The 20,069-nt window shown below is 39.7% G+C and overlaps 1 protein-coding gene across 2 annotated transcripts; it reads left to right on the top strand.

Annotated features, from left to right (window-relative positions):
• The first annotated feature begins 5,043 nt into the window (after positions 1 to 5,043).
• YPEL5 (yippee like 5) lies at positions 5,044 to 19,828 on the top strand. Of its 2 annotated transcripts, XM_010948442.3 has the most exons (4): positions 5,071 to 5,198; positions 15,443 to 15,485; positions 16,295 to 16,460; positions 17,925 to 19,828. In XM_010948442.3, the coding sequence occupies exons 3-4, from the start codon at positions 16,320 to 16,322 to the stop codon at positions 18,147 to 18,149; spliced, it is 366 nt and encodes a 121-aa protein (XP_010946744.1). In that variant the 5' UTR covers positions 5,071 to 5,198; positions 15,443 to 15,485; positions 16,295 to 16,319; the 3' UTR covers positions 18,150 to 19,828. The 2 variants fall into 2 exon arrangements, with proteins under 2 accessions (XP_010946743.1, XP_010946744.1); XM_010948441.2 differs by lacking the exon at positions 15,443 to 15,485 and having other exon boundaries at positions 5,044 to 5,198.
• Positions 19,829 to 20,069: the final 241 nt, after the last annotated feature.

A 20,069-nucleotide genomic window follows, 5' to 3' on the forward strand; every position in this document is an offset into this window, starting at 1 on the left:
TGGCAAAATGAGGCAGCAGCTCCCCCTTCATCTGCCCACACTAGATTTTATTTGACACCTGCTAGAGTGGTGTTAGCAGAAGCCAGCTAAAACAAAAGGCTTATACAAGATTCAGTCTCAAAACATAAAACCACAAAATAAACAACTTACAGTAGAAAATTATTCATCACACCAATAACCAGGAAGATCTCAAACTGAATGAAATAAAACAGTTAATACATGCCAACACCAAGAAGACAAAGATGTTAGAATTATCTGGAAAATATTTTAAAGCAGCCACAATAAAAATGTTTCAGTGAGCAATTATAAGCACATTTGAAACAACAACAAAAAAATTTGTAAAGCATCGAAATAGAAGTCATAAAGAGGAAACAACAGAAATTTTAGGACTGAAAATCACACAGTAACAAATAAACACCAATGGATGGGCTTACAGCAGAATATACAAGACTATAAAAAATCAGTGAGCCTCCTCTTGGAAGACCTGAACTGACCCACAGAGAGAATCTGTGACTATGTGATGGAGGGACACCCTGGCTAGGGCTTAGCACGTGTGATTACTAGACCCATGCCGTCTACTATGGGATGGGGAGATTTGATGCATCCTCCCCAGTGCTTAGTCCCAGTTTTTGCTATTATGTTCTGGTGAGGAATTCAAGGACCATGATACCTTGATGATGAGAAGACTGTGGGGGTCTGACTGATTACAGAGTGGCAGTGTGCCCCATGAGACTGTGCTACCACTCCAATAACCCTCCAGAGGGGGCGACAAAATCACTCTCTTGCAGAACCTCAATTTCCTCTTGTGAAAATGAGAGTTAGGCTACGGAATCTTCAGTTTCCTTCAACTCTATAGTACCATAAACTGAATTTGTTAAAATTTCGGATTTGTGGATGTGGCCTTTATTATCAAAGAGAAAGATGGATTTTCTTTACTAACCAATAAATTTAAACACAGGCATGAGTCTTTCTCATGAACAGGGCAGTTATTAATCCCAGGCAGAGGAGAGCAGAAATAAAGTGTATAGGAAAGAGGGGAACACTGAGACCTTGGGGTGCCCCTGTGTTCCTGCTGGAAGTAGAGGTTGCAGAGATCATAACCCATATTTAACTGCACTGACTTCTTTTTTTAAAACTACACAGGTTTTACAGACTCTTTATTTAAAAAGTAAATCAGTACATAGGGGTAAAAGTTAAATAGCTTAAGGGTTATCATTGTTCACAGTTTGATGTTTCTCTTTCCAGACCTTTCTCTCTTTTACACAAGCTCATATTTCCACTTATATTCCACATCTTCTCTTTTGAATTTTAGAAATTGTCAAAGAAACAGAATTTTATTGCAAACAAAAAAAAATCTTTTTAGAAGACCCAGACGCTTATGGAAAAAAAGTATAAGTCCTGCCTCATCTCTCTCTAATTCCTGTCAACTCGCAGGGGGGTAACACGCACAAAGAATATACAATCACCAACTTGATATCTTTACTTGTATTCCAACTGAGCATCTCAAATTTAAGTCCAAAATGGGCTTAAATGATTCTTTCCCCACCTTCTCTTCCCAAACCCATTCTTTGAGGCCCAGGTTTTTTCCTATCACTAAAGGACCCCAACATTCATCTTGTTGCTCAGGCTAAAATCTGGGAGTCAGCCTTGGCTCCTCTATTTCCCTCACACCCCACATCCACTGTGTCAGTAAATCCTGTTGACTCTGTTTTCAAACTATCCCAAATTTTGCCGTTTCTCACAGTGTCTGCTATCATAGCCATGGTATAAGCCACCATCCACTCTCACCTAGATTACTACATTCACTTTTTGACTGATCTCCATGCTTCCAACAGCAATCAGAGGAATTGTTTTAAGATGCAAAATGAAAACAAGGTTTAAGTGACTTCACTGACTTTCCATTACACTTGGAATAAAACTCTATACCTATATGGCCCCATGTGCTCTCCCCCACTTTCAAACCCCTTCCTTTCAATCCCTACACCCAGGCTCACTAGTCTTTCTGGATATATGAAGCCCCTTCCACACAGGGGCCTTCAATTTTCTGTCCCCTCTGGGACATTCTCCTTCAGTGTCTTGGTGCTCCTTCTCAGATATCCCTTCTTACACGACCTCAAATAGCCATCTCACCCCTACCCAACACACTGCTTAGTTCTCTTCAAGGCACTCACAATAACCTGCAGGTATTTAATCACTTCCTTGTTCAGTTTCTCTCTCACTAAAGTCCATCACCCATGAGTGGCACAGACTTGATCTTAATCAGCACTGCATCCCTAGTTTCTAATGCAGTGCTCGGCATGTAGTAAATGCTCAGTAATTATTTATTGAATGGAGGAATGAAAACATACATATGTATCCAGGTTTTTTAAAAATAATGGTTTTATGCTTTATTTACTCTTTTCAAGTTGCTCTTTTTACTTAAAAATATTACACAAACACCATTCTATGTCAGTGCATATAAATCACATTCTACCATCATACCATGTTTAACTATAATTTATTGAACTATTTCCCTACTCATAGACATTTAGATCATTTCCAGGTTTTTTGTTTTGTTTGTTTGATCGGTTTTGGTATTACAAATAGTGCTTGAAAGAACTCTCTTTTACATATACTCTTGCACCCTTGGATAAGTGTTTGCACAGACTAAGTTCAAAGAAGTAGAATTGTTCTTTCCTGACTTTAAAGAGAGAACTATGGGCTGGGAGAATGAATAGGGGCTTCATTTCAGAAGACCTGTATTTGAATCCAGCCTTTGCCACGTGCTTAGCTCTCTGTGACTTTCGGAGTCATTTTGAGACTCAGTGTCTTGACCTGCAAAATACCGTTTACACGTAAGGGATAGTGAGTGTATAACTAACTGTCTTCTAGAATGCAAAGTTCTGTGCAAATGGAAAAATTATTTATCAGGTTGTGTGGCAAAGCAGTTAAGAGCCTGGGTTCTGGAGCTGTACTGCTGGAGTGGCTATGTAGATTCCACTGTTTACTGTGTGCCATGGGCAGATTGCTTAACTTTTCTATGGCCTCAGTATTGCCATCTTTTTATGAGATGAGGATAATGAAAGAAGCCATCCCAGAAAGTTGTTGTGAGGATAAATTAAAATATGGATAAAATGCTTAGAATACTGAGTAGCACATAGTAAATACTGTGTAAGTACTATCATTGTTATTGTTGTTCTGATTTATTTGGGACCATATAAAATATTACTTCATGAAGAACACCTCACTAAATACTTCTTGATACTTCTTTTTGTTTAAAAAAATCCTCAAATCTTCATAAATTATAAACATCTTTCCCCCTTGTCATTTCCTTCTCTTTACCTTTATTAAGTTTGTCATTGTTTTCAATTTGTTCATGTGTCACACAAAATACCACATATGATCTACTCTATCTTCTACATACGTCACTCAAAAACTGGAAAAAAGAAGAAAACCCTAGTATTTCTCAATGATTTCTAGAGAGAAAAAACCCCAATGACATAATGGTGCTCTGAGAAAATCCAAAAAAAGAAAAGAAAAGCTGCCAGTGTATTATACTTCTGTGTACCATCACCAAAAGGCACTGGTTATTATTCATAGTATGTTCATCTTGAAATTCAGATGGCACATCCATGAAAGACACAGCTCAGCCCTGCTTGAAGTCTTTCTGCAGAATTCCCACTGAGCTAAGCTGTGCTAGTGAAACAGAGCTGTCACAGTGGGTATGGTTAACCCTATTTGCCTGGTACATGTTAAATGACATGAGGTTTCCTAGGAACACAATGGAACACAATGGCCATGGCACTGGGGAAAAACAAGGCTGTTTACAATTTGATAAACAAGCACTGATCTATGTTTCTGTCTACTGTGTAGTCACTATTTGTATCTTTGAAATCCTGTATCTCAGTGGGCTCTTTTCTCTTTTCTTTTCTTTCTTCTTTCCAATAAGTGATTAGTTTGCCCATTCCCCAAAGTCCATTTTGAAACCAGAGAACACATCTGCAGAGGTCAAAATTTTGCTAGCCATGAGCCACCTCCAAGATTGCTGATATTATTACAACCTTTGCCAAAACAAAGGGCTTTCTGTGAATTCAATAGGATGAAATCTTTTCAGATCAAAGCTTATTCAGCTGTCACTGGTTAAAATTCAGAATTATAGTAAGGATGTAAAAGCATTGTGGCGACGTCAGACATTTCTGCTTTATCCTGACAGTCATCCAAAGATCATTAATGTAACTACTGAGGAAATTATAATTTAATGAGAGGCAAAACCTTCCATCTTAAGCGTTGATGACGGTTAAGAGAATAACTACCCTTTCCAACAAACAAATCTCAGACTTTGAGGCAAAAAATTGCCATGTAGAAGACTGCATTTTCTCATTGTTTTGATAATCACTTCCACTACAAAAAAAAACTCAGGGAGTGTTTTCAGACACACTTGAAAAATCTTTCTATAGGAGTTTCTATATGCCCAGACTCAAACGGTTTGGGCTTTGTAAGTAAAAGGTGGCACTCTGTAAGGAGGGGCAAAAGTAAGCAATCTCAAAGAAATTACATGGTGCTTTTAAGTAGGGACCTGCTCCGCCTCTAAAAAACAGCCTCTTGTTTTCATTTGTTATCACTGGGCCTCAGGAAACTAGGCCCCAGCCACCACCTGGTGACGCTGATGACGCGCGATGTCTCACAGCTGCCGCAATTAGAAAGGCTGAGCGGTCGCCTTTAAGAAGCTGACTCACGTGGATGCTGTGTTGTGCGCTCTCAGCTGGGAAGGGGCTGGATTTTAGGTCTCTCCACATTGGCCGTTTTGGGAGAGGGGACAGAGTTAGCCTCTTTGATTGGCTCTGAGAGTCCGGGTCAGGGGCGGGGCTAGCTGCCGGGAGATTGCCCTGGGTCGGCGGCTTCTGGGAGGGGTGGGCCTGGACTCGAAGAGGAGCAGGAGTGGGGGAGGGTGAGCCAGGGAAGGGGAGGGGCCCAGCGGAAGGGGCTGGGTGCCCGGGAGTGGGCATGGCCTAGAAACGAAGGGAGTTCTGGGCCAACCGGGAGAGCCGACTGCTCGAGGGGCGGAGCTACGCTTGGTGATTGACGCTGAGGCCCAACCAGGGAGAGGCGGGGCCAAGGCCAGGGCCTGACTAAACCTGGAAACTCGGGTGGCCGAGGGTCTTTATTCCAGCTGAGGAGCGAAGAGCCGTAGGCGGCAGAGGGTCTCACAGCCGCTTAGGGTGAGTGAGGAGGGTGGGGGTTGGGTCCGGGACCCGGTGAGAGCTGAGGCGCCCCTCGGGGTCAGGGTCGCGAAGCACTCGGGAATCGGCCCGGGGCGGGGGGCCCAGGCAGGAAGTGCCTTTTCCTCGCCGCGCTCCCCCTGGGGTCCCAGCGCGGTCGTCCCCGGCCCCTCTGGGCAGGCCCCGGCGGCGGGGCTGCGGGCCGACGAGCTGGCCTGTTTCCTCTTTGTGAGGCCCAGGCGCGGTGGCTGCCGTCGGCCCGCCCCCGCCGCGCGACCGGCGCAGCCTCAACAGCCGCGACCCCCAGCTCGCCGCCCGCGCCCTCCCGCCCCGGAGGCTCTTGCACGTCGCAGCTGAGGCCTCTGGTGCCTCCTGGGCAGGCAGTTTGGTCTGCGACCCCGCCGCCTCGGCTGCCCCGCCCCCACGGGCCACGGCCGCACCGCCGTGTTGGGGGCGTTCTCCAGGCTCCGCGCCGCCGCGGTCGCCCCGGAGGCCTGCGACCCCGGCCCCAAAATGAAGTCGGAACTCGACTCCGAGTTGTGGGGCCGTGATTACGCCACGGCGTGGCCCGTCTTTCAAAAGGGCCACATCCCCGGCCGACTGGCACTTGCCACGGGAGGGGAGCGTTGTTGGCTTTTGTTTGCTGCCCCGCAAAGGGTGGATATCCGCTAGCCTGCCGTCCTGCACCCCGGCAGACCCCCAGGCCGCGGGAGGGGTCTCCGCCCTCTTGGCGGAGGGCGTGGCGCGACTGTTGGGCCGCCCTCGGGCGTCCCGGGCCGCGGGGCCGCCCGCTCAGCTGTTTCCGGCCCGTGTTTGTTGTGCGGGAGGAGGCCCAGCTGCGCTGCGCTAGGGCCCTGGCCCCTCCCGATTGGCCCGTGGCGTCACGTGCCCACAATCAGCTGGGGCCAGCCGGGGCTGCGGGGCCTAGGCGGCTGCGGCAGTGCGCACGGGGCGCTGGTGTCGCCTGGCCGCCTGCTGCCCCATGGCGAGTCCCGCGTCCTTGCTCTCCTCGCAGGTGGGAGGGTAGGCGCGCTCTGGCCGCCTCTATTCTACGCTCCTATTTAGGTAGGCAGGACAGTGAGTGTTCCTGACAGCTGGAATTGGAAAACTGAAATAACTACAAAGATCTGTTTAATCCGGACACCTATTAATCTCCTCTTGCAAGGAGAGTCTAGGAAGGTGTACAGCTCATTTATTTTTAAACTTTTTTCTTTTCGAAGAGCCCTGTTGGTAATCTGAGGACTTTTATTCCTATGTCCTTGACAGATGGAAAACCTGAAGTAACCTCAGGCTAACCTTGTGTTTTTGGAAAATTAGACTTGCTGGTGAAGTAACCGGGGGTAATAGGATATTAGCTAACTGCGCAGTCGCGTATACAGTAGTGCAGCTGTCTTCCAGCAAAGAAGGACCAAAAACGCATGCAGTGTGTCCGGGGTACATATTTGTGCTAAGTGTGAAGTGTCTTGGACTCTAAAAAAGTTTATTACATACTTTAACTGTGTTAAGTAAAAAGGAAATCGCAAAGAATTTATGATCTTTTCTTTAGAAGCTTACAATTTTTAGTAGAAGGCCATAGGCAAATGAAATTGGATAACAGTACAAAGTTAAATATTAGCAAGTATTGTAAGAGTTCAGAAATGGGGCAGTGAGAAATGAGTAAGAGTGAAGTAGGAAGCATTCTAGAGTGCACTGGTATTGATTAGATCTAGAAAATGAAGAGGCTTTGGGTTGCTATTGGGCAGACAGAGGCCTAGGAGGGAAAAGGCCTACAGCCTTCACAAATAGTGAGAAGGTGGAGCTTGTGGAATTTGGCACACAAAGTATTTTCCATGTCCCATTATCTTTCTGGGTTTGTACTGGAGTACCAGGTAAGATGTCATGCTCCTTGGAAAGGACTGCTGTCTACCTTTATCATATTCTCACCCAGCTCAGTGCCCAGTGCAGGCCTACTCATTGGCTTTTTTTTCTTTTTTTAAAGTTTATCTGTGGCAATCATCTTACCTATAGGAGAGGGTGTTGATGAAATGTACTTAAGTAAATTATTTAACTCTATCCAGGGAAACTAAATTGGATTTTAACAATTTTTCTAAAAAGATTAGTAAAATACATGTTGCTTCTGAAATATCTGGTTGAATCACTGTGGATCTTTGCCTAGCTTGCCTTTTCTTTTGCCCTGCTTAAGTAGTAGGAGGGCAAAAAGGGTTTTAAAACAGTTAAAAAAAAAAAAAGGAAGGGAAATAAGGCCAAAATTAAGTCTAAAAAGAGGATTAAACTAGCTACTACCCTCTCAAAAAACAGCCCATGAGACGTGAAGCTAGTACTAAATATTGAGATGCGAAAATAGTCCTGCTAAGTATAATCCTTCCCAGAGTATCACTTTAGGCTTCGTAGTGGCTAAATGGCTATACAACAAACATTAGTTTCTCTGTTAATCCTGTGTAGTAATGTCTGGGTAACTTAGAAGCTGAACCTTAGCTGTGGCTTGAAACTTGCTACTTGACACCTGAATCAGAAAAACAGACAGTTAAATTATACTCCAGTCCATCCAAACGAGAGATCTTGAATTTGCCTTGCCAAAAGCTGTTTCAGGGAGATTACCAATTCAAGATTGTTTAGCTGACTCACTGAGTTACATGACTAGTCTTATTTTCTATTGATGACTAAACAGTAAATATTATAGAAACATAATAAACTTGGAAAGTGTTTAACAACAATAAATGCATGATTTGGGGGGCAAGAACAAAGATATAAAAGTTACTGTCAAATGAAGACCTGGTTCCACAACCAGAACATCATTTGAAACAGCAAAGTAAACTGGTCAGGTATTGCAAGGGAACAAGAGGAAAGCACAGCTTTCTTGTGTCACTGAAACCTTGGTTTGGTGAATACTTTGTACAAAAAATTGGAAAATTGGTTTGTGGGTCAAATTGTATTTCCTTTGTAGATTTTTGATGGAACTTAGTCACAAATTGATATGAAATAGTTGATGAGACTACAGTAGCATTAAATGTTAATTATAATAATCAACCCAGCACCGTTAAAAGCTCCTTTGGGTTTTGTTCCTTCTGTTTTGGAAAGGGAAGAGACTGAAAACCCAATATACAAACTGCATGCGCATGTTTCCATTTTAGCCTAACCATTGCAAAACGCAACCTCCCCTGAAAGGGCAGATTCCTTTAACTGTTTCTGCAGTAGGCTCCTGCACATTCAGTTCCCTGCAGGAGAGAGTCTGTACCTTTTATTGCCCTCTACTTCCTAGTGCAGTGGAAAAGCCCCTCTTAACCTGTCCAGTGATAGAGTTGGTGGACTGTGTGTTCTGTGGTCTGTGGAAGTACCCTGAGGAAACAATTCTTTTATAAAGGAAAAGTCTTCTGTGAACTGGGTGTTTTCCCACCAGAGGGTTCTTAGAGATGCAGACCAATGTCTGCATCCTCCTCCCTGGTATTTTTAGGGTTGGGAAGTGTGATTCCCCCTTCTGTGAATTCTACTTGCCAAGGCTGAATCTGAACTGAATTATTAATTACAGGGAAGGCAAGTGCCTATTTTAAGACCCAGAATTATGATACTAAGAATTTGGATGCTTCAAAATGTTTCTAAGTTTCCTCCTACTTGTAATTTCTGTTACCTGGTTGCTTCGGTTTGTAGTGATTAACAGGAGCTAAAGCTAGTTAATAGTGTTTGTTTCATATCCTTTCTGAGCCTTGCTTTAATAGGAGGGGGAAGTTCGGGAGGGAAATGTTGAAAAAGGTAATCTAGTTTTACTAGATGTATCTTCATTTAGCATTTATTGTGTGCCAGGCACTGTTCTCAGAATGTATTATCTCCATTTAACTTTCACAACTCAGAGATGTGTTATCTCCATTTTAAGTTTCACAACTGCTATCTCTGTTTTATAGATAAAGAAGCTGAGGTGAGGATACCTTACCCAAAGTTTACACAGCTTTTAAGTGTCAGAGCTGAGATTTGAACCTAGTAGCCTAACTCCAGAGTTGAAGTATTTGGGCTACATTGTTTAAATCATAGGGGTGGGGAGAGAAGGAGGGAACAGGTGGGTATACTGTCTATTTTTATAATCTTTGTGTTGTTGATCTTCAACATGCTGAACTTACTACAGAAAGTTAAGGACTTTAGCTAGAAAATCCATGAAGATAAAGGGAATGGCATTAAATTGATTTTGTCAAATACTCCTATTGATCCTTAAACCTGAATGTCAACCAAGTTTACTTTTTTCTGAGAAAAACTGTCTGCTTTCTAAATGAAAAACTCTTTTGCTGTCTGAACAAGTTTTTAAGAAGGGGTCAGCACACTTTATGTCAAGGGCCAGATAGTGAATATTGTGAACATTGCTGGCCATGAGGTTTCAGTGGCAGTTTCTCAAACTCTGCCATTGTAGTATGAGAGCAGCCAAGTATAAACAAATAAGTGTGGCTGTGTCCCAATAAAATTTTATTTATGGACGTTGAAATTTGAATCTCATATAATTTTCACATGTCACAAAATATTCTTTCAACCTTTTTTCCCCAATCATTAAAAAGTATAAGAACCATTCTTAGCTTGTGGGCCATACAGAAACTGGTGGTAAGCTGAATTTTGCCCATAGGCCTTAGTTTGCTGACTCCTACTTTTATAGAAAATATTCAGCAATAAGCCTGACTAATGAACAAGATAGCATATTTAATTTGTTAGTATGTATATGTATGTGTGTAGTATGTATTTGTGTGTATGTATAATCAATACCAGCAAAATCGAGTGGAATCTGAAATTAACACAATACCATTTACATTAGCATCCAAAAAAATGAAATACTTAAGTATAAATCTAACAATGTGTACAAGATCCATATGAGAAAAAATATAAAACTCTGATGAATGAAATCAAGAACTAAGTAAATAGAGATTCCATGTTCACAGAGAGGGAAGACTCAATGTTGTCAAGATGTCAGTTCTTCTCAACTTGTTCTGTAGATACAGTGCATTCCCAATCAAAATCTGAACAAGTTGCTTTGTGAATATTAACAAACTGATTCTGAAGTTTCTGTAGCAAGGCAAAAGACCCAGCCAGAATAGCCAACACTATTTGAAGGAGAAGAATAAAATCAGAAGACTGACACTACCCAACTTCAAGACTTAGTATATAGCTACAGTAATAAAGACAGTATGATATTGGCAAAAACAAAAAAAAAAAACACAAAAAACAAAAAAACCAGACAAATAGATCAGTGAAACAGAATAGAGAGCCCAGAAATAGGCCCACATAAATATAGCCAACTGATCTTTGACAGAAGACCAAAGACAATATAGTAGAGCAGAGATAATCTTTTCAATAAATGGTACTGGAACAACTGGACATCCACATGCAGAAAAATGAACCTAGTTACAGACCTTAAACTCCCACTCTCAAAAATTAACTCAAAAGATCACAGACCTAAATGTAAAATGCAAAAATCATAGAACTCTTAGGAGACAATATAGGAGAAAACTCAGATGACCTTGAATATGGCAGTGACTTTTTTAGATACAACACCAAAGACATGACCCATAAAATAAATAACTGATAATCTAGTCTTCATTAAAATTAATAACATCTGAGCTGCAAAAGGCAATGTCAAGAGAATGAAAAGACAAGGCACAGACTAGGAGAAAAGATTTGCAAAAGACATATCTGATAAAGGACTGTTATCCAAAATATACAAAGGACTCTTAAAAAACTCAACAATAAGAAAACAACCCAATTAAAAACTGGGCCAAAGTCCTTAACAGACTCTTCACCAAAGAAGATAAACAGATGGCAAATAGCATATGAAAAGATGCTCCACATCATATGTCATCAGGCCAATACAAATTAAAACAATGAGATGCTACTATACACCTACTAGAATGGCCAGAATCCAGAACACACAACACCAAATGCTGGTAAGGATATAGAGCAATAGGAACTCTCATGATGTCCACACACAAACCTGCATGGGACTGTTTATTGCAGATTTATTCATAGTTGCTGAAACTTTGAAGCAACTACACTTTCCTTCAGTTGGTGAATGGATAAATAAATGGGTACATCCAGACAGTTGAATATTACTGAACACTAAAAAGAAATGAGCTATCAAGCCATGAAAAGGTATGGAGGAGCCTTAAATGCATATTAGTAAGAGGAAGAAGCCAATATGAAAAGGCTGCATATGGTATGATTCCAACTATATGACATTCTGGAAAAGGCAAAACTATGGAATCAGTAAAAAGATCAGGGGCTGGTAGTGGGTACAGATGAAAAGGTAGAGCACAGAATTTTTAAAGCAGTGAAAATACTGTGATAACATAATGATGGCTATATGTCATTATATGTTTGTCCAAACCCATAGAATGTACAGCACTAAGCATGAATCCTAATAAACTATGGACTTTGGGTGGTGATGATGTGTCATTATAGGTTAATCGGTTGTAACAGATGTACCACCCTGGCGACAGATGTTGATAATGAGGGAGATTATGTATGCATGTGTGGAAAATCTCTACTTTATTTTGCTATGAACCTAAAATTGCTCTAAAAAATTAAATCTCAAAAAAAAAAGCCTTTTTTTAGAAAATTGTTTTATTGCCCTGGACTCAAACTAGGAAGTTATATAGTCCATAATATCTTAATTTTAAAAATAGTACATTTCTGGAGATTGTCTTCCATGGATTTCTGAAAGAGAAAAACCTTTTTTTCTCTTACAGATTCTGTAAATCGTATAAATTTAAAAAAAAAAATCTGAAAAAAGGTAAAGATCCTAAAAATGGGTTGTTTCACCAGAGTCTCCTATTACAATAGAAATTGAAAATTCAAGGTAGCTAAATGTACTATTTATTGAAGAGGGAGGAAATTGAAAAAAATTACTAAAATATGATCAGCATATCATCTATGAATTTCACTTATGTTTTCAACCTGACCCTTCACTGTTTCCAGTAATTTCAAATGAACCAGTATTAGGCTCCCAGTTAAACAGTCAAGTTTGTTATCTCAACCTTTTAAGGAGTTTAATAACCTAGAGATTAAAAAAAAAAAAAAGAAACTAGTACCAAAGAGGCATTATTTATAAAATTATTTGGGGAATGGTACTTATAATAAAAATTGGGATTATTAGACTACGATTTTTTGCTTAAAGTGTTGAAAAGGAAGAAAGCATCTTAAAGCTTTAGTCATCGGTGAAAGCAACTCACTCTTAAGATATTTTAGAAATATTTGACTGAAGATACTGGGGACTCTTCTAAGTCCAAGAAAATTGGTTAGCATATCTGGGGAATAATTTGGATGTAAAAATAATCAGAAAGTAGATCATTGGTTGCCTGTGGCTGGAGATGGACTGCAGAAGGGTTTGTGAAAATTTGGGGGAAGTGATGGAAATATTCTAAAGCTGGTCTGTGGTGATCGTAGCACAATTTTGTAAATTTACTCAAAATCATTCAGCTGTACACACTTAAAAGTGGCCAAATTTTATGGTATGTAAATTATTCCTTTAAAATTGTTTTTAAAAAATCAGCTATATTCTCTCCTATCAAGTAAGCTTCTAAGTTTGTAGAGGAGTGGTCTGTATAAGCTCTTAGACAGGGGTGCCTGAAGTACATGCCTTTGACCTTACTTTTGTAGCACTATCTAAGTTAGCACAAATATAGTGACACCTATGAATGTATGTTGCATGTACTAATACACACTCCCTGACCACAAGAAATTTCACCAGAAGTTAGGAGAATTAGAACTAAGATACTGACAGGGGAGGGGGAGAAAAGACCTAGAAAAGTGATTTAGGAGGGATAGTCAATTTTGCAATTTCTTAAAGAAGTTGCCAGGGTTTAGGAGAGAGTGATTGGAATTGCCACCCCAAATTAGGGAATATAGGAGGCTCAGCACGGAGGCAGGAGGGGTGCGTGCTAAATCTGAGGGAGAAAGACTGGGTCTGACAGTCTCCCCTGGTCACTTGAGAGTAAGTGGAACAAGAAGAACTGGAGCAGGGTTTAGTTCAGATCCCAGTTTGACCAATTTCTGAAATGTGAGGTCTTTATTTCTTCCTCTGCAAAAGTGGGATAATACTTTAGAAATTGTCAAGATTAAATGTGATATGTAAAGTACCAAATGCAATGTCCCATTTGGTGTAGACACTAAATAATCATTAAAGTCTAAGGCAGAGTTCAGTATATTATCTAGGTCCAGCGAAGCCTGATTCAAGTGTTTTGTCTTAGCTTTTTAAACACCCGCCCCCCCACCAAAAGTAATGACTTTCCTCCTTAAACAATGGAGTGGCATGCTAATTGACGTCAGGCTCCTGAGTTTGCACAGTGGAAGTTGTACTAGGTTGTGTTCCCAGTTCAGCAAAGCTAAGGCCTAACAAACACCTAGAACCTAATGACCTGTGGAAGTATTTCTGTTTCAAAAGACCTTAGACAGCAAGTGGTGTTTTGCTTGCTTCTGCTAGATTCCGTGGCATTCTAGCTAATCTGCTGGCAGATAAGGACTACAGTTATTTATATATTTATATATATCATATATTACTCTATAAATGGCAAGCACAACTAGGAATAGTAATTCAGTACAGATATTTTTGGTCTTGGTAATGAATCATGTCATTGAACCCAGTAAAAAATTAAAAATAGTCTGACTTTAGCAGGGAAGAGAAAGCATCTCAAATCTATTTAAATCTATTTACAAATAAAGGGTTTGCCTGTATCCAGTAGCAAATGGTCACAGCCATGTTGTAATTCTGAACCAAAGATAGAATGATGTAGGCAGAACGTATAGGGAGAGTTCATTTTGAAGTTCAGTGCGTTTTTCCCCATAGCATTGTATCTGCAACAGTCAATTCAAAAACATCTAGTTATTCCTGCATTATGGTTGAAATAAATTACAAGGTGAATATTGTATTTAAAAGTTTGAAGGAAAATTGACTTTGAAGTAACAGTTCCCAGAAGTGCAAGTTGGAGGCTAAATGACCACACAGATGCTAGTTTTCAGAGAAACGTAGACTCTGAGGACGATGCCTTAAGAAGTGAGACTGTAACAGCCTTGCTGTTGATTCCTTCCTGTAAATGACCGATAATAAGAAATAGGACCAAAATGAACTACTCACAGGGTCGCTGAATGCTTTATTTATGTAGAGCCAAACTCAGATGTCTTACAGGTGAAATAGTTATGTGGCACAGAATGAAGAGAGGAGACCAAGTAAGTGAAGCAGCCTTGCAGGGGGAGTTGCAGCTACCACTCAACTCTAGCCAGTTATTGCCATGTGACAGTACATGTCCCGTGTTGCCAGGTCTCCCCATTGTTTTAAAGAAGCCCTAATACAGGTTCTTAATCTCTCACATTTTAAATGATTCTCAACTGTTTTTTAATTAAAAATAAAAAAACTGTGGGCCAGATTAAACATGTCCGCCTATGTTTTGGGAGGGAAGGGTTGTTTTGTTTACTACTTCAACCCTATGCCACCAAGTGAATCCAGCCTGCAGGCCTCAGATTTGCAACTTCTGACCTTTGTGTAACAAATCTTATGTTCTTAAGCAACTGGGAAAAGTAATGTTATCATCCTAAAGGCTGAAACAATAGCAGTAAAGTCTTACCTTTTATTGTCATTTTGCAGAAGTGTAATCAGAAAGCTAATTTCTTAAGTCTTGTGTTTTTATCCAGGGTTTATTCATTGACACTCTTGTTGGTGCACTGGTTTTCCTTTTACTAGCTACAGATTGTAATTATATTCACTATTTGTTTTTCAGTCTTTATTAAACTTCCATATCATAATGTTTAATGAAAGTCATAATTATCTTTGTGAGAATGACATTTCTGATGACATTAGAACTGCCTAATGCCTGAGGAAATTGACAGATGTCAGAAGGAATGGAATGTTCTTTTTAATTTGTAATGGAATTTCCCAAAGTTTAAGATGACAGTGGATTCTCATTACACATGGGTTCTAGATTAGTTTTTCCTATAGTGGGTAGCTATCAGCTCTGCATGCCATTTTAAAAACACAGTATTAAATATTTAAAGCATAGGAGCTGATCATTACACCAAGGAGTAAATTCTTTTTTAAATGAAAGCTATAGTGTATTCTTGACTGTATCTAGAATTGTTTTTTAAAAAAAAATACTGTCTTAGGGGATTAATTGCAATGAATTTAAGAAGTTGCATATATTGACTCTTCCTAACTTTTTAAGTATTGAAGTATTATTCTTGTTTCAGAAGTTGGATTCATAGCTTTTTTTTTTTTTTTAATGTTTCAGGAACTTCTGTGATTTGTTGAATCAGTAGGATTTCTTAAATATAGTAAGTTATATAATAACAGCTCATCTTTCCCTTCTCTGTTCTTGTTTTCCTCTCTTTATGCCAAGCCTAGACCATCTTGTGTGCCCTCTTAGAGGAGGCAGTGTAGAGTAATGGGAAAATTTTGGCTTTGACTTGGGTGAGCTGTATTCCAGTCACAATTTTCTGTACTTGAAAGCTGTGTAAACTTTGACAAGTTAGTAATCTTGGATAATCTGTGAAATGAGGGCGATAACATCACAAAGTTGTGATGGTTTTGAAGTAAAGCACAGTACTCCATAGATTCAAACTCACTGTTAGTGCCATCACCCCTACATGGTTGTCAATGCACCTGATGACCAGAGAACCAGGCACTCCGTGCTCTCAGACTAGGCTACCCTTTTTCTACTCTTATCTGATCATCCCACTCTTGCCCCACAAGTCTTTTCTCAGAGTACACATACGCAGAATGTATACCTAACTAACCCTTGTGCTAACTTTTTCTCACCTCTCTGCCTGTGCTACTTATCATTCAGTTTGATATTCCTCTGTCTACCTGTTTTTTTTCATACCAATCAAAAGAGAAGTGATACCATTCCTTGGCCTTGCCTAAGCATATTTACTTCCTTGACTCACTGCTTTTAAAATGTTCTTAGCTTGGGTATGCCTGTTTGTTCAGTGTGTGAACTTTGAATCCTTTTATTCAGTCAGGTATGTTTTATGTTAAATATAAAGAGATCACATATAAATGGTTCTCTGTGACACTACCAAGTAGACACTAACAATTTTTTTTAATCATAATGCATTTCTTGTCCTTTTCCATTTGCTCCTAGGTTTTTAGAACTTCAGCTATAAAAAATGGGTAGGATTTTCCTCGATCATATCGGTGGTACCCGCCTGTTTTCCTGCGCAAACTGTGATACGATCCTGACCAACCGCTCAGAACTCATCTCCACTCGGTTCACAGGCGCCACTGGCAGAGCATTTCTTTTTAACAAGGTTGGTAGGAAAAACCAGTTTGATTTCCTGTGGGTCAGTGGGTATATTTGATAATAGTATCCTCAGAGCATGGAAATGTCAGGAAAAGTCATAATGAGAGATGCCATCTATAGAAATGATTGCCCACCAGCTTGTCTTCGATGGGACCTTAGGATTACTAGAATGTGATTTTTAACCTTGAGAGTTTAAATGTTGTGTTATAATAAGAAGGGTGGTCTCCATTGTTCCAGAAAACATTCAGAATTTGGTAGTGACTTCAGACTATTGAAGGGGCTGAGACACCCCCCCCATATTGCTGATTTATCCTTATAGGGAGATAACTGCATTAAGCTATCATAGCTTGACAATGCAAGTGAATAAAGATCATCTAACCAACTTCCCTTGCTCTAATTTATGCTTACCAGTCATCCTTCTGGTTATGATTTGGCTAATAGGTTTGCCAACAGGAAGAACATTTCCTCACTTACAGATGAATGCATTCTGTAATTTCTGGCTTGCTTTGAAATTAGTTGATGTAATTCTACCTCCTGGAGTCTAATGTGTACCAGCAAAGTTGAATTTCCAAATATTTTAGGCTAAGGAACAAAACTAATTCAAGGTACTATTCTTAGAAGTTCAACCAAACCTCCCGGTGGACACCCCTCTGTTCTTGTTAGAAGTGAGTGTTTTCTCTCAGAATTGATATTGTATAGCTCTTGGTCTGTCTTTAGTTATAGAGCAGGGATTGGTGCACCATGACAGGCCGGCTGCCTGTTTTTGGAAATAAAGTTTAATGAAACACAGCCATGTTTCTTCATTTATATATTGTCTGTGGTGGCTTTTGTGCTACATTAGCAGAGCTAAATAGCTATAATAAAGACCATATAGCCCTCAAAGCCAAAAATGTTTACTACCTGGCTCTTCACAGAAAAGTAAAGTGTGGAGGATTGTTGCTGTTCAGAATTGTCGGAAATGTTTCACAGATTCTTTGAACCCACTTGAAAACTATGTATTGCAATCTATTCCTGTCTGTTTGTAGGTGAAATGTATTTTCAGAAACAAATTTTGCAAACTTCTTTTTATGGAATACCTGTTGTGTACTAGGTTCTTTTACACTGGTAACCTTATTTGTACTCATCATTGAATGCTGAATGATAACAGTTGGACCCAGACTTACATTTTGTGACTCCAAGTTAAGGACTCTTCACTACAGCACAGAAATGTAACTAGTATCTATAAATAGTGTGACTTAGACTAGTATGATAATGAATGATTGCATTAGATGTCCAGTCCAATCCAGTCCAGATGTTTACCTGTCCCAGCAGTTTGTAAAAATAGCCCTTGGGAAGTATATTGTAGGTTTGACTAAAATAACAACTGCTATTTGCCTTTCTGAAGTTGCTATTATGTCACTAGCCAAAATACTGTGTACCATTTTTAGCAGATAACTTACATGCCTTTGCAATTTTGTTTTACATGTCTTAGGTAGTTAACCTGCAGTACAGTGAAGTTCAAGACCGGGTTATGCTCACTGGCCGCCACATGGTTCGAGATGTGAGCTGCAAAAACTGCAATAGCAAACTGGGCTGGATCTATGAGTTTGCCACTGAAGACAGCCAGCGTTATAAGGAAGGCCGTGTGATCCTGGAACGTGCTCTAGTTCGAGAAAGTGAGGGTTTTGAGGAGCATGTACCATCTGATAACTCTTGAAGAAAAAAGAGATAAATTCATCTTTTCCCAGGTCTCCTTCACTGAAAACAAAAATCTACTTACATACACTGTCACCTTAGCATCAGAGTCGGATTCATGAACTGCAGAACAAGAGGTTGTGAGAATCTATGATGGAACATTTCTTTCCTTCTTTTTTTTAATTTTCTATTTTCCATCCAACAGCAGTGTGTAGAAAGAATATTATGCAGACGCCGTTAATTTTTTCCCCCTATGTTTACATCTTGAGACAGAATAGTCTATCTGCAGCTACATGGTAGGCTATGTGAGGGAAAAAATCTGGGCTATTACAGTGAAAGTGTCTTATGTAAATTTTGAAAGGAAAATGTGTCAAGAGCATGGTTTTTAAAATTTATTTGGGCTTCATTTTAAACTTTTTTTAAAACCCAGTTATTTCACTTGATTTGCTAGTTTCAGAGAAGAGATCCGAATTTGTGACCAGCGCTAAAGGTTCAGTGTTAGTATGGCTTGTGCTGGCCATTGTGCCATATTCTTGTTGGAGATGAACCGTAGCACCAGAGCCCATTCTTCCTTGTCAGTCTTGACCCAAAGGTGTCACCATTCCTAGTTACTTGTCACCACATAATTGGTGTTGATCGGAAACTTTTCCTGATATGGGACAGAACTGCTTGGTTGTCTTTTCCATGTAACTTAAGCATAGTAATATAAATAAAGTAATAGTCGGATGTTTTTGGTCCTGTGTTGCTTTTAAAATCACCTTTTAAAAGAGCAGAGTATTTGATATGTAATTTTCATAGTGTTTCTTTTCATCTCTTAAGCTAAATTGACTGTGTATAAGATAATGCTTTGTTTAAATTAAAGCATACTGTTTAAACCCACAGTATTGCATTTAGAAAACAGTTTGAACACAATGTCAGTGTGCATTCATGCAGAAGCATTTCATCTGCATCTGTTTTAAAAGGAGGGAAATGAAGCAGCTTATCTGAAAATTATGCTTTGCAAAGTGTTGCAGCTTGCCCTCCTCAGTTTTGCATTGATTTTGACAAGCCTATAGGGCCTGATTGTTACCATTTAAAGGACTAGAAATCTCTTGGCATTATTTTCTTAGAGCATCCCTCAGAAGTTCAGCTATTGAAATCAAAACTTAACTTGGTCCCTTCAAGTGGAAAGGGAGCAGATTTGACTCAGGGGGTTACTTTAGCCCAAAATTTACAACAGTATGAAGTATTAAAATGTAAATGTCTCTTTATCCAAACTATTTCTAGATATTCTAGTATTTGTTTCTGGTGAAATAAATGGCATTAAAGTTGGCTAAATACTTACATGAATGAATAGATGTTTGCCCAATTTCTAGGTCTTTGTCTAGAGATGAAATTTGCCTCAAATTAGCAAAATCTTTCTGTCATTGATATTAGAAGTGACTTCTGAGTACAGTTAGGATTAATTTTCTCTTAATTGCTTTTGGGCTCTTGGTTAGAGGCATAGGTCATTTGGTAGGTGTATAATATTGTATTTGAGATATGTGGACACAAATTCTTCTCTTTCCTTCACCATAGACTTAATCTACAAGCATTAAGAAACAACATTCATTCCCATTCATTTCCATACCAGCCTTTGATTATATGCAGATTCCTAGTAGCATGCCTTACTTACAGCACTATGTGCATTTGCTGTCACAATAAAGTATATTTTGTCTTGCATTGGTGCAAAACTGCTACTTATTTTCCATTGATCCTTGTCTAGTAATCATCTTAGTTTTTGCCTAGGAGCATGTACATATTACCTTTGAGTAGCTATAGCTTTTTTTCAATTGGCAGTGTTAAGGTGGCATTCTGACTTAGTTACCTCTACCTAACTTATGCCTGGAGATTGAGTTTACCAATATTAACTTTTCTGAGATGATTTTTGCTTCAGACACTGACAACTATAGTTTAGTATATA

The sequence above is a fragment of the Camelus bactrianus genome, chromosome 15, assembly GCF_048773025.1.
Source record: "Camelus bactrianus isolate YW-2024 breed Bactrian camel chromosome 15, ASM4877302v1, whole genome shotgun sequence".
Classification (NCBI taxonomy): domain Eukaryota; kingdom Metazoa; phylum Chordata; class Mammalia; order Artiodactyla; family Camelidae; genus Camelus; species Camelus bactrianus.